Source organism: Lycorma delicatula, chromosome 1, assembly GCF_047948215.1.
Source record: "Lycorma delicatula isolate Av1 chromosome 1, ASM4794821v1, whole genome shotgun sequence".
NCBI lineage: Eukaryota > Metazoa > Arthropoda > Insecta > Hemiptera > Fulgoridae > Lycorma > Lycorma delicatula.
Window position 1 is genome coordinate 103,639,295 of NC_134455.1, and position 12,907 is coordinate 103,652,201.

General features: G+C 28.0%; 1 protein-coding gene across 2 annotated transcripts in view; it reads right to left on the minus strand.

Annotated features, from left to right (window-relative positions):
- Positions 1-11,073, minus strand: part of LOC142318153 (uncharacterized) — a 68,162-nt gene extending 57,089 nt beyond the window's left edge. For both annotated transcript variants that reach the window (XR_012754832.1, XM_075354698.1), the window contains exons 1-2: positions 10,821-11,073; positions 1,250-1,447 (exon numbers count right to left, since the gene is read on the minus strand). Coding sequence is in view for 1 of the 2 variants with exons in the window: in XM_075354698.1 (XP_075210813.1) it covers positions 1,250-1,447; positions 10,821-10,952 (330 nt within the window). In the remaining variant the exon portion in view is untranslated. The remainder of the gene's footprint in view (positions 1-1,249; positions 1,448-10,820) is intronic.
- Positions 11,074-12,907: the final 1,834 nt, after the last annotated feature.

A 12,907-nucleotide genomic window follows, 5' to 3' on the forward strand; every position in this document is an offset into this window, starting at 1 on the left:
AATAGATTAGTAGAATGCCTACTCGATACGTCAAAGATATGCATGTCTAAAACCACTATGTATATATTTGTGCAGTGAACATATCTATTCATTTATATCTACTTTATTTTAATATTGTGATATTTTCCATGGTGATTTTTCTGATATATATATATATATATATATATATATACAGCTATATAAAACTAATGATTCAACGTGTTCTTAAAGGCATAATTTACTGTATGAATCAACAACAAGGTCACAAAAAAATTAAAGATCTAATGAAAGTCTGCTACTCGTAGATTAGTGTATAATTTATTTTTGGATGGATGAAGGTCCGTAAGTACTTGAATAGATTAAAATTTTTATAATTGTTGGTAAGTTGAACTCTCATTATTTATATTTTATAAATAAAATACAACAGTGCCATGTTACGAAAATTTAACTGCTTTTTTTTTATTGTTAGTAAAATATAAAAACATTTTTTTGCTTAAAGAAGGAAGATGTGACAGATAAAACAGGCACGAGAAGGATGCATTACTACAGTTTATTAAAGAGACTAATAAACATAAAGTCCATGACATCTTTTTTATGATGATACACATGTATCAAAAGTGATTTGTTAAACAAGAGTCACTGATATGGGCAAGAAAGATAAGAACTAAATCATACATGAAAGACACAACCCCATAATTGTATTGAAATTGGGCCATATTATTAAACTTATGGTTTCCTACACTAGCTTAATTCATGTTGCAAATAATTTATCTAATACAGATAACTGAAAGATAATTTAACAATAATTTACCCAAAACAGTTAAAAATGAATCATCCTTAATCAACATCGAAAGAGTAAAATTAATGTGTATCATATCAAAGGATATTCTACTTATTAATACATAATAACACTACACAATAACCAAATAGTCTTCTTTGGGCAACTGGAGTGGACTAAAACAAACTTGACTGTTTTAGTGGATTCTGAATTAAGATTAATTTTTTTCACATTCACTTTTGTCTGGCTAATTTATAGATAATTACCAACCTATGCGTTGAAAAAATTGGCTGCTGTTAGCTGTAATGATTAAGATCAAGCTAGCATAAAGGCTGATAAATTACACATACATGTCAACAGCCATACCACGTTGAACACAACGGTTCTTGTCTGATCACCGAAGTTAAGCAACGTTGGCACGGTTAGTACTTGGACGGACGATAAATTATACATAATGACACATTCACTAGAAATGTTAAGCCTAAAATATACCTTGGTGAGAATTGAATGTAATAAGCTGCCCTCATGATCTTCCTGAGTTTCATTTAACATTTCTTCAGACTTAGTTTTTAAATAATTTTTAAGTTTTTCCTGCATTTTTACAGCCATAGTTGCAAACTGATGGACATTATCCAACTTTTTCGTGCAATCTGAACAAACCATTTTTGGCAATTTGTCTTCTATATATACCTGAAATACATAATTATAGCAAACATTAAATATTCTTAAACAGGACAATTATTATGTTCATGCCAATCAGTGTAATAATGTTCTGGTAATTTAATACTCATTTTCATTATTTACTAACATCAAATTTAATTTGTCATTATTCTTATCACATGGAAAAATTTAATATTTTTGGGCTGTATAAGATATATTATGAGTAGAGAATGTAAGAGTTCTAGCTTTGTAAAAAGCCATTCATCCAACTGTTCCAAGATTTTTAGTCTGTATAATTTAGCTTTACTTATTCAATTATAATAAAATTTCAAATATTTAAATTAATTACTTTACAAGCTGTTATTAGATCCTTTGAAAGAGCTTTTTCTCCTCTTCTAACTGCTGTACAACAATATTAGATGATTCATTCATTTTTTTTACTATAAATAACAGAATATGTTACTGTTCAACACAACACAACACACATACACAGAGTTATTTGTTTAGTTTGAAGATTTTTAAAGGACCCACTGGTGAGAAAATGTTTTTACAGTATTATGACTTTTTCATTCAATTTTGCTCTGGCTTGGCACAAGTTTTTCTAACTCAAGTGGGCCCATATGAAAATTTCTCAAATTGCCTCTGTTTCGTTTATGTAACTTGTGACTTCTAAACAGAGGAATAAGTAAAATGACTGAAATGCTACAGTAAAAAGTGTACATAACATTAGAAAACAAAAACAATACAACTGTTACAAAAAAAGCTGATTCTGGTTGTATCACGGTGATCGGAGAATGGTGATTGAACACATCAATGGGCCAGTGAAACAAATTTGAATTTTAATTAACTTTTTTGCACTTTCAAGAATTTTTCACTTCCTTTTTTTTCATCTTTAATCTGTTTGATGCTCAACCAGGAAGTAATTTCCTATCTATCAAAACCACATTTATGGGCGTTTGTGTTGATGGTGTGTTATAAATGATGCATAACTGTAGTCTTTCCTTAGCATATTATATGTAGAGAAATTGCATCCATTTAAATTAATCTAAAATCTTATCAAATTATTTTCATTCTTATTTATTGAATCAAGTTGATGTGGGATAATTTTAATATTATCATAATGAATTATTTATAATATATATCTTTATAAAGTGTGAATATTATAAAAAAGTGAACATCTTTAACTTATATTTCTAAAGTGTATATTTTCAGATATAAAAAGTTTTATAAATTAATATCAGCATATAAGCAGTTACAGGTCTGAAATTTTTTAATGCGCCATTGTTAGAGCCCAATAAATAAAATAATTTATATTTTCATATAATTAAGCTAAGCTATACAAATTAATCAAGCATATAGGAAAAGTTCTGTTAATTTAACAATAAATTTTGAATACCAAAAATTAATTTTAAATACTATCGAAAATAAATCTTTCTTAAAACATTTGTATAAATCGTTTATAAATACATTTATCTGGAAGGACAAGATAAATAAAAATAAAATTTATTAAAATTAATAGTCTTTTTCTCAAGAATGGAATTTAAAAAAAAAAGGGATGAGGCAAATAAAGAATACGTTGTATTATACTGTTCAGTAATAAGTAAACCATGGTTGAATCATAAGTATTCAGTGATAGACTACTTGTTTCTAAAATTCATTTACCATTACTGTAATCACAAAAATATTGATCTGATAAAAATTTAAAGATTTTAAAGAGAGGGTAGGAGGAAGTAAGTATAGAATCCACAATACGTTGTTCAAAAATAATTAATTAGAAAAAATAAGATGTACAATAATGTTATTGTAAATATAAGGGGATGTATAAAGTATACACAGTAAAAGAGTGTGATAATTTAATGTTGTTAAATTATTTTAACCAAATAATATTTAATAATACTATAACAAGAGTATGGCAAGCGTAGAAAGCATAGATGTAGAGAGTTAAGTTAAAATGTAATTAAGTACAATGCTATGAATATGTTTAATTAGTTAAAAACAAAATACAGAGATTTGAATGTTTGGTAAAAATTTTGGTTGTTTATCATATAAAGACTAGGTAGATATAAATTAAGGAGGCAGTAAGCTTTTATTATCATGTAAGTCCATAAATGTAGACTTACATGGTGAGTTAATCAATGTAATGTAACTTTGGAATAATATTAGAACTATATTAATAAAGAATGCATAAAGCAAAATAAATATTTTTTTTTATTAGGAGTTGTCTAACACTCATTGCTGACATTCGACTAAGTACATTTAGCAGCTACAGTATAATTCTTAAGACTTTATTTATAATTTACAAACTTATTCTATTATTTTTATTTTCAACTCTGTATTTCAATTAAATCATGGAAGCAGACTGAAAGTAGCTTAAGGAGGAACTACAGAATAGTCACTGGAGTCAGAAACCTATCATCAGTTGTTGGCATAGAGCAATCATCTCAACTCGCACACAAAACTGAATAACACCCAGAAAAGACATCACATGTTCTGTCATTGTTTTGATATAAACGTTAGTAAATTAATAATTAATTTAAGTATTTTAAAATAAAATATATATATATATATATATATATATACATCCTAATTTAAATGGTTTTGATCTCATTAAGCACACCCTTTCTACATCAGTAGCTTTCTAGTACACTGAATCCTGTAAGAAATACATTAATATATAGTAACAGTAGTAAATAATCATTAACATCCAGAATATTATAATTTTTAGGGAAAATATAAAAAATATGACCATAATTAGCTGAGTTATTTTCAAATGTAAGTGATCAAATCAAGCTTTGCAAAAGAATAGTCAAAAGTAGGATGATCATTTGTGATCTCATTTCAATATTCTTAAAAAAAGGTTAACCCAATACAATGAAATATTAATCATGCACATATGTGTCATAATTAACAATTGGTGAACAGATATCAGAAAAAGTTCCTCAACAAAACATAGCCATTTCCAAGAACAAAACTTTTTGATGTTTTTATAAGGGAAAAATGGGCTTTAACTGTTTCCTGTTGACTTCTTCATTGAGCCGAATACATTGTATTTTTCCAAACAGCAAGTGATATTTAGCCCTACAAACTTTCACTCAATTAATCACAGAAAATTGCTTTATACTGACTACTCTCATAGAAAGGAATCCTGACAAGTGTCTTTTTTATGTTAGATGGTTCACACATACCTAATACCCATTAGAAATTTTGAGACAATAGTGTAAAGTAAAAATTTAGAAACCCTTTCTCCTGTGTGTTCATACTTTAAACAGTACCCAGTGGGAAAGTTAACCAACTGGAGAGTAAGATAATCTTAAAGATTCTACGTATTACTTTTAATTAATTTCATGAAATATTAACTATAACAATTAAATAATGAGCATATGCAATTCAGTAATGCAGGAATAGGAATAATATTGCATAATGGGAGTTTAAAAATAAAATCACGAATAATAATTTAAACAAGTTGTACAATTAAGAAATTATTTTAGTAAGAATAAATTCAATGTCTCAAGCCATGCTGAGCCAGCCCTGGAAAAGTCTGAAAAATTAAAATAGTAAACATTTATTAATTGTACAGTACATAAACAAATAGGAACAATTTTTTACATATAAGTATATATTTTCTGGTGTTCATATTGAGATCAAAAGGCATGAAAGGATAAAAAAAAGTAAGGCACTATAAAAAGACACTAGTATACTATATTCTATTCATACAAAAATCATGCAAATCAGGAAAATAAATCTGAGAATAAAATAAGCAATAAAGTTACTAAAGCTCTGTCAGAATAAAAAAAAATTAGGTACTGTAAAAAGGTAATTATCATATTTTAATCTACATATACAAAAATCGTACAACAGAGAAATTCAATTCAGATATTAAAATAATTAATAAAGCGTCTATAAGTATGCCTTAAAACATTCAATTTTCCATCTGAGTGCCTTTTTGATTTTTGGAAATTCATTTCTTAATATTCTAGCAATTTCAAAAATATGCTTCCAAATGATTTTTTTTATATACTGTAATATCTTCAACGGCATTGCAGATGGCACCATTGACTTAAAAGTGATCAGGAGGCTTGTATATTATGACAAGAAGTAGTATGATCTGTTATGTTATTTCATTTAGTACATTTTTGTCAAATTTAATGCATTTTTAAACTTCATGTTGTTCAGCAAATAATTTTTACATTCTATGAGTACAATTTGTATATTTTATTTAATATTTTTGTATCTGTTATATGTTTCTATGAGATAAATTGCAAACATTGATTCTGATTTGTGTATGCTTGATCATATTCTTCATATGTGAGTATGTAAATGTCTGCCTATATAACATACTAGTATTTAATGTAGTCACTAGTTTAATGTACATATCTTTTACATTACCATTTTTCCACAATTAGAAATATGTCTAAACACTATACTATTAAAACTAAAATTATAGAATGTAACAACACTTATTTACATTTAAAATATAAAAGTATAATAATAGATTATAGGAACAATGAGGATAATCAAAATTACACAAAGGGTCAATCTATTTGAACTGTACAAAAAAACATAAGCTGGTTGCTTGACCAATTCTAAAAAAAATAAAACTTACCCACTTGTTTCCTGCATGTTTTAGGACTTTAAAACTATTTTTTTTATATTTCTTACCTAAGAAGTTTACCTATGACGGCCATTTTTGTTATTGTAGGGAAGGGTTTATGGAAAATATCATAACTAAAAAACTACTGATCCTGGAAGGATGAAAAAGCAATTTAATCACATTTTCTCAAGGTAAAAGACTGGTCCAGTGGATTATTTATATATCTATCTTCTTTCTATGAGAAAATTACCAATAAATTTGATCATGAAAAACAATGAAATTTCACTTTTGGTAGTTTTTTCAAGAGATGGGAGATGGCATACACAGTTTGAATTATTTTTCTATTTTTTTATGTTAGTAGCTCTACCATAAATAATATTAATGGTGATATACTTACCTCTAAAGTTTTATAAATTTTTGAAAACTAATTTTTTTTAAATTCAATTTTGGCTTTAAATAGCTCAGATAGGGTTGGTGATAAAAATCTCAAATTTGCACAACTTAACAGTGTTTTGTAGATGTTATGGCAAGTAAAAAACTTTCTTGTGTATTGTACTAATAAAAAAGTTATAACCTCTCAAAAATCATGAAAAGCCTGTTAAAAGCAATACCATTTTGACTCACTAAATAAGTATTCGAAAGGGGTGTCTTGTCTTTGCACTTTAATTTTTTTATATTTAGCCTCTAATGTTGTTGAAATTAATGTTTTCAATATTTTTAAAATTATTAATGGAAGGTAGTAATTTAATCATAACTTTTACACAATACCAGTAACCTAATACAATTTTGATTTAAAAAATGCTTGTAAAACTTACCCAAATTGAGATTTCAATGAGTAATCTACATCTTTTATCAAGGTTTATTTTTGTAAACACTATTGAAGAAAAAATAAATTGTAGCAACATTTTAATTATACTTCAGTGAAATAGTCTGCTTTTGTAGCAGTGAAAGTTTATTATTTAGTATGATTAACCAACAGCTGTGATATCTCTTATGATTATTCTCTTGAAATTGTGTGAGAACGATCTACCACTGTAGTTAGTTCAAGTGATGCGAACTTTCTCAGGACTTTGCAGATCAGTACCCATACACAGTCTTATTGAAACTTTTGAAATGATTTACGTGGTCCAGCTGAGTGGAAAAAATGAATCTTCACATTGTCATTTTCAAGACTAATATCTACCACTTCTCCTCTACACCGCTGATCGTCATACACATAAGCAATATAGTCTTTTTCCTTAAGTGAAAGTGGTATAATACTTGACACAGGATGGTCTTCATAGTCCTTGGAGTCTGAAATAAAGTAACATCTTACAATGTCTTCTGACAAAGGAACATACTTGTGGTAGCGTCTAGTATCAACAACTCTTTCACAGCAGTCAAAACTGTTTTTTAAAGATTCTGAAATTTTAGCTACCTCATTTGATTTAATAAAACAATACTTGATGTTTCTCAACTTGTGAAAAAATGAATACATTTCATCAAAGTTTAGTATCTGACTATTTAATGGCCTCTTACTCTTCAGAAAAGTTGAGCATGTCAAACACTACCTGCTTACCTAGACATTTGGTGCACACATTCATCATACAGCTGTAGTTATTCTTGTCACAAACAAAAATGTCTACAAGTCCTTATAATCAACATTAAGTTTGGAACTATCAATCATGAGTTTGATGTTCTGGTGGTGGAGGCACACACAAACTGTATGAGTTCCAATGCACCAGCCAAGATACACCATTTTGGATGGAGTTCACAGAACTTTGATCTTCCAATTTTTTCCTCAGGCTTTTCACTTTTAAAGGAGATATACCATTCATTGCATATATATATATATATATATATATATATATATATATATATATACATATTATTCATTGATGATCATGTACATATTATTCAAATGAGCATGCTGCAACAAGAATTTTCCTGACAAATGGAAATGACTTCAAGTGCCTATTACAACATGAACACTGCAATTAAATGGTTCAAATAAGTCTATTTCAAGATTTTTATTCCTATAGTAATAAGTATAAAAATATTAAAGTGCCAAGAAACCCCCTTGAAGCACTTATTTAGCAAGTCAAAATGGTATCACTTTTAACAAGTTTTTCATAATTTTTAAGAGGTTATAACTTTTTTATTACTATAATACACAAGAAACTTTTTTATTTGCCATCAACATCTACAAAATGACAGTAAGTGCAAATTTGTGCAAAAACAGTGTAACACAGTGCAAATTTGAGATTTTTATCACCAGCCCCATCAGAGTTATTTGAAATCAAAATTTGAATTTAAAAAAAAATTATTTTTCAAAAATTCATAAAAATTTAGAGGTAAGTATATCACCATTAATATTATTTATGGTAAAACTACTAACATATAAAAAAGTACTTCAAACAGTGGCTGCCATCCCTGTCTTGAAAAAAATTACCAAAAATGAAATTTCACTGTTTTTCATATTCAACTTTATTGGTAATTTTCTGATAAAAAGAAGAGAGATAGATAAATAAGCCATTAGACCAATCTTTTACCTTGAGAAAATATGATTAAACTGTTTTCTGTTTCATCTTGCAGGACCAATAGATTCTTTAGTTATGATTTTTTTTCTGTAAAAAATCCGTAAATGATGATCCCTTACAATCACAAAAATAGGTGTGCTCACCGTAACAAAAATGGCTGTAACAGGTAAATTGCTTAAATAAAAAATAGTTTTTAAGGTCCTGATATATGTAGAAAACAAATGGGTAAGTTTCAATTTTTTTTGAATTGGTTAAGCAACCACCATTGGGTCACTTAAAATGGATTGACTCCAAAATTATTCTAGAAAACTAATGTGAAATATACACAAACTTTTTCACTATAAAAAAAAGAAGCATACATAAATGAATTAACTGTTTTTATACAGCGTATTTTGGTGGTTGGAGTTTAATTAACCACAAATCTCAGGAATGGTCAGCATGAATCTATACATGATTACACCTCTTTTATATCTCATACATAACTTCCTCATCTCATTTGGAGGGGAGGGTTGCTTATGGTTCACTAGTTTGAACAGATTCAAACACATTAGGGAAAAATATATAAATTAAGAAATGAGTGATGCAGAAAAAACTGTACTGAACACAACTTTTACAATCTAGAATTAAAAAGGTGTGCACATACTAGACAATGAATTTGCTCGCATAGCTCTATTTAAAAATGATCAAACTTCCAATTATTAAAAAAAAAATAGTTGTTGGCAGTATTTCTATTGTATATTATTATCAAGAACACAATGTTATGTAAAGGTTAATCACATTCATAGTGGTAATTCCTTAACCTATGGCTCAAAAAACAACTTTATATAAATAATTTACTTTAGGGGTGGTTTCTGTATTTAGGTAAAAATGCAAATCAATATAATCTGTAATGTATATTTTTTATCTTTACAATGATAAGTTAAAATACTTTTATAAATGTATTAAATACCTCGCTCATCAAAGTTATTAACAAATAAATCTACTTAACCTCTAAAAATCTGCAATATGTTTACTTGTTATATATAATAATTTATTCAATGTTTATCTCTCAAAATATAGAAAACTTAATTCATCTTAAGTTAATAACAAGTGGTGAGAAGGCTGAATAAAAATTTATGATTGTCAAATGTTGGTGGTTTTGTGCCTTCAAAAAAATAAATTCACATCTTAATACAGTTGAATGTTATGAAATATAAAATCATGCAAAAATTAATATAAAATCATTTCTAAACTAATATCAAACTTACAAGTAAAATGACAATTTATTCACTACAAGCTTCTACAGGAAATAAATACAATTTACAAAAACAAAACTAAATACCTATTGCTCATAACATGTGCAAAATAACATCAGTCTCAAAATGAAATATTATCATACTCATGGCAGTAATACAGTAAACATTAATTAAATAATTATCTAGGCTACTGTTAAAAAATTAGACTTTATTCGGGAAAAATAATTCAATTTCACAAGTCTAAGCTTAGAACGTTAATCACTGTTTTTAATTAAATAGATCTGTCATGCTGTAATATAAATGAAAATTTCGGGTTTTTTTTATTTGAAAACATCAATGAATAAGTGTTCTCACACTTAACACAGTCTTCATCCATTTATATAATTAGCTATATGATACATATGCAAAGAATGTTCTTTTTATCTGAACTTTATCACTTCATTAATTCAATAAGTATTCAGCATTTATTCTATTAGATTATGCTTATACCGAGAAAATATCGGCTCAGATTAAATTAAATAACACCGGTACGAAAGAAGCACACTACAGTAAACAATTTCACAAAGTTTAATAAACACAAAAATTCCTAACGTAATTTTAACGATAACATACTAACACTCGGCATACGATACATACAAACACTAATCAATTATCGATGTTAAAACCGGTATTCGATAATAAATTTCCACTTATCAAGGCAGACGACGTAAAAAGTAAAAATTCATACTACGGTCATAAACATTAGTATTTTTGGTTACGATTCTAAAATAATTTATTACATGGTGTTGAATTTTTCAATCATTCAAACGGTAAACAGCCAGTACCATTATTATTCTTAAGTATCTATAACAAAGGTTTCTTTTCAATATCGTCAACGTTGATGACTAATAAATACAATCAATTGTTTACATTTTCTGAACGCAATTTATAACAAAGCAACTCATTCACTGTCCACTTATAATAAATTCATCATAACCTAAACACAAGGCCTTGAAAACATCCCTTAAGCAGTGATTACTACCGGACCAGTCAGTCAGAGCAAACAAATATTTACTTACCGAAATATATAAATACTTTCTTATTTTTCCTTCTAAGTTGTATTTTTTTCCTTCTTCGCTAAAGATGTTTATTCCTTCACTTTCATCAGTACATATCCGACAGATATTTTCAAATTTTTTATCTTCATCCATTTTACGATTCACTTAACAATGTTTTTAAAGTCATCCTCCATTATCGACGTTGCAGGGGAACATTTCTTCGGTTTAGAACAAGGTAGCTTTTTTACATGACCTCTGACGACACAGCAGCGCGGTAATATCGGCGTCGATTTCAGAAATGAGGCTGGATTATTTGCGTCGCTCAATACTTTCCTTTTCGACGCCTTTTAATTACAACTGCTAAACGAACTACAGTTGTTGCTTAGAATCATATGCCCGCGTAAATATGTATTGCGTCAAACTATTAATTAATTTTTCATTTTTATAGATTTGTAAATGTTTTACTTCTTTATTTTTCAAACTTTAAGTAATAATAACCATCACGTTACTTAAACTGTGAAACCAATTTTGCAGTTTATTGCATTTTTTATTAAGATAAAACACAAGTGTATATCGCGTACACTTGTTAGAATTTTATTTCTTCGTTACTTATTACAGACCAAAAAAAATTAACCGTACGTTTATTGGTTTATTTTTTGGAACCTAATATAGTTTTATACTTAAACCGAAAATCCACCAGAAAAATGTAACTGATTTATGTACCGGTTCTCATATGATTAAAATTGAAGATAACATGATGTAATGTTAAGGTTTCTTTTTGTTTTAGACACGTTCATCTTTATGTGTTTTATTCTTTTTTAACTCTGAACTGTTAAATACAACATTAAAACAAGAAGGTTTTCCCGCCTTCTACTATAATTACTCTAGTCATATGAGGCAATAGATCAAGAAATGATGCTGTAATAGCCTGTGGCAGGCATGCCATGTTAATACTACGCATATTTCAGATATAAGTTACAAAAAAATTAAGGATTAGTTCTTGTACAGAAAAGATATACGACGCGTCGAACAGCTAAACAAAAATTATTAATACCTATTTGAGAGTATAAAAAAGCTAAAAAAATTAATACACACCGTTTGAGAATACTGTCAAAATATAAGACGTAGGCTGAACAGGAAAAAAGAGAGGTCTAATGAGTAGAGCTGTACTAAAAGAGATGATTTTTTTCCTCGACACTATTCACCATAAATTAAAACTCCAGTTAACAGTTCAATAAACTCAGTTTATATTGTTACCTTTCTATATTTGATAATAACGTAAGGCCTAATATTGTAGCTATTAATGTAGATTAACTACATTAACAGCTCGTGCGTGCGTCACGTAAATATTCCAATCATTTGTATCATGAGCCCCCCGCGTAATAAATAATATTATTAAAAAAAGGGGAATTCTTTTTTTTATTGGTATGTAAATTTTCCTAAATACGGCAACGACACCTTTAAATTTAACTATGCGGAGTTGCAAGCTACACTTACAGAAAATAAATGAGCCGATATTTAGGCGAGATTATGATTAACAAACATCATTAAAACAATATTGATAATAATGTCAACTTAAAACGAAGTCGAAGTTTAACTGAATAGAATCATTATTATTCATTTTTTAGAGGTTTTTTGAAGTTTTGAAAAGTTATTCTATATTTTTTAAATTCATAAAATGAGTTTAATCTCCAGCTACTTGCCTTCTTCCTCTATCTTCTAAACCCAATTTTCCAAATATGCTCCTCCAGTTCTTCCAACCACCTCTTTATTTCTCTCTTTTTTTTCTTCTTCCTCCATAAAATATTCTTCTCGGAGCCCTTTCTTCTTACAATCTCTGCAGATGTCATCTTATTAATTCCTTCCTTCTTTGTTGTAACAATATCCAATTCTCCATATAACTGCTCTAGTTCTTTATTCTTCCTTATTTTTCACATGTACATCCTTTGAATTCCTTTCCAAACAACTCCATTTCCTTTGCTGCTATCATCAATATTTTTGAAAAATATAGCATATGACAGGTCTCAGCACCTTCTTGTATAGTTTTATTTTTGCAAGAAAGTTACACTTTTAGAGATGTGAAAATTTCCTGTAGAGTACAAAAACTT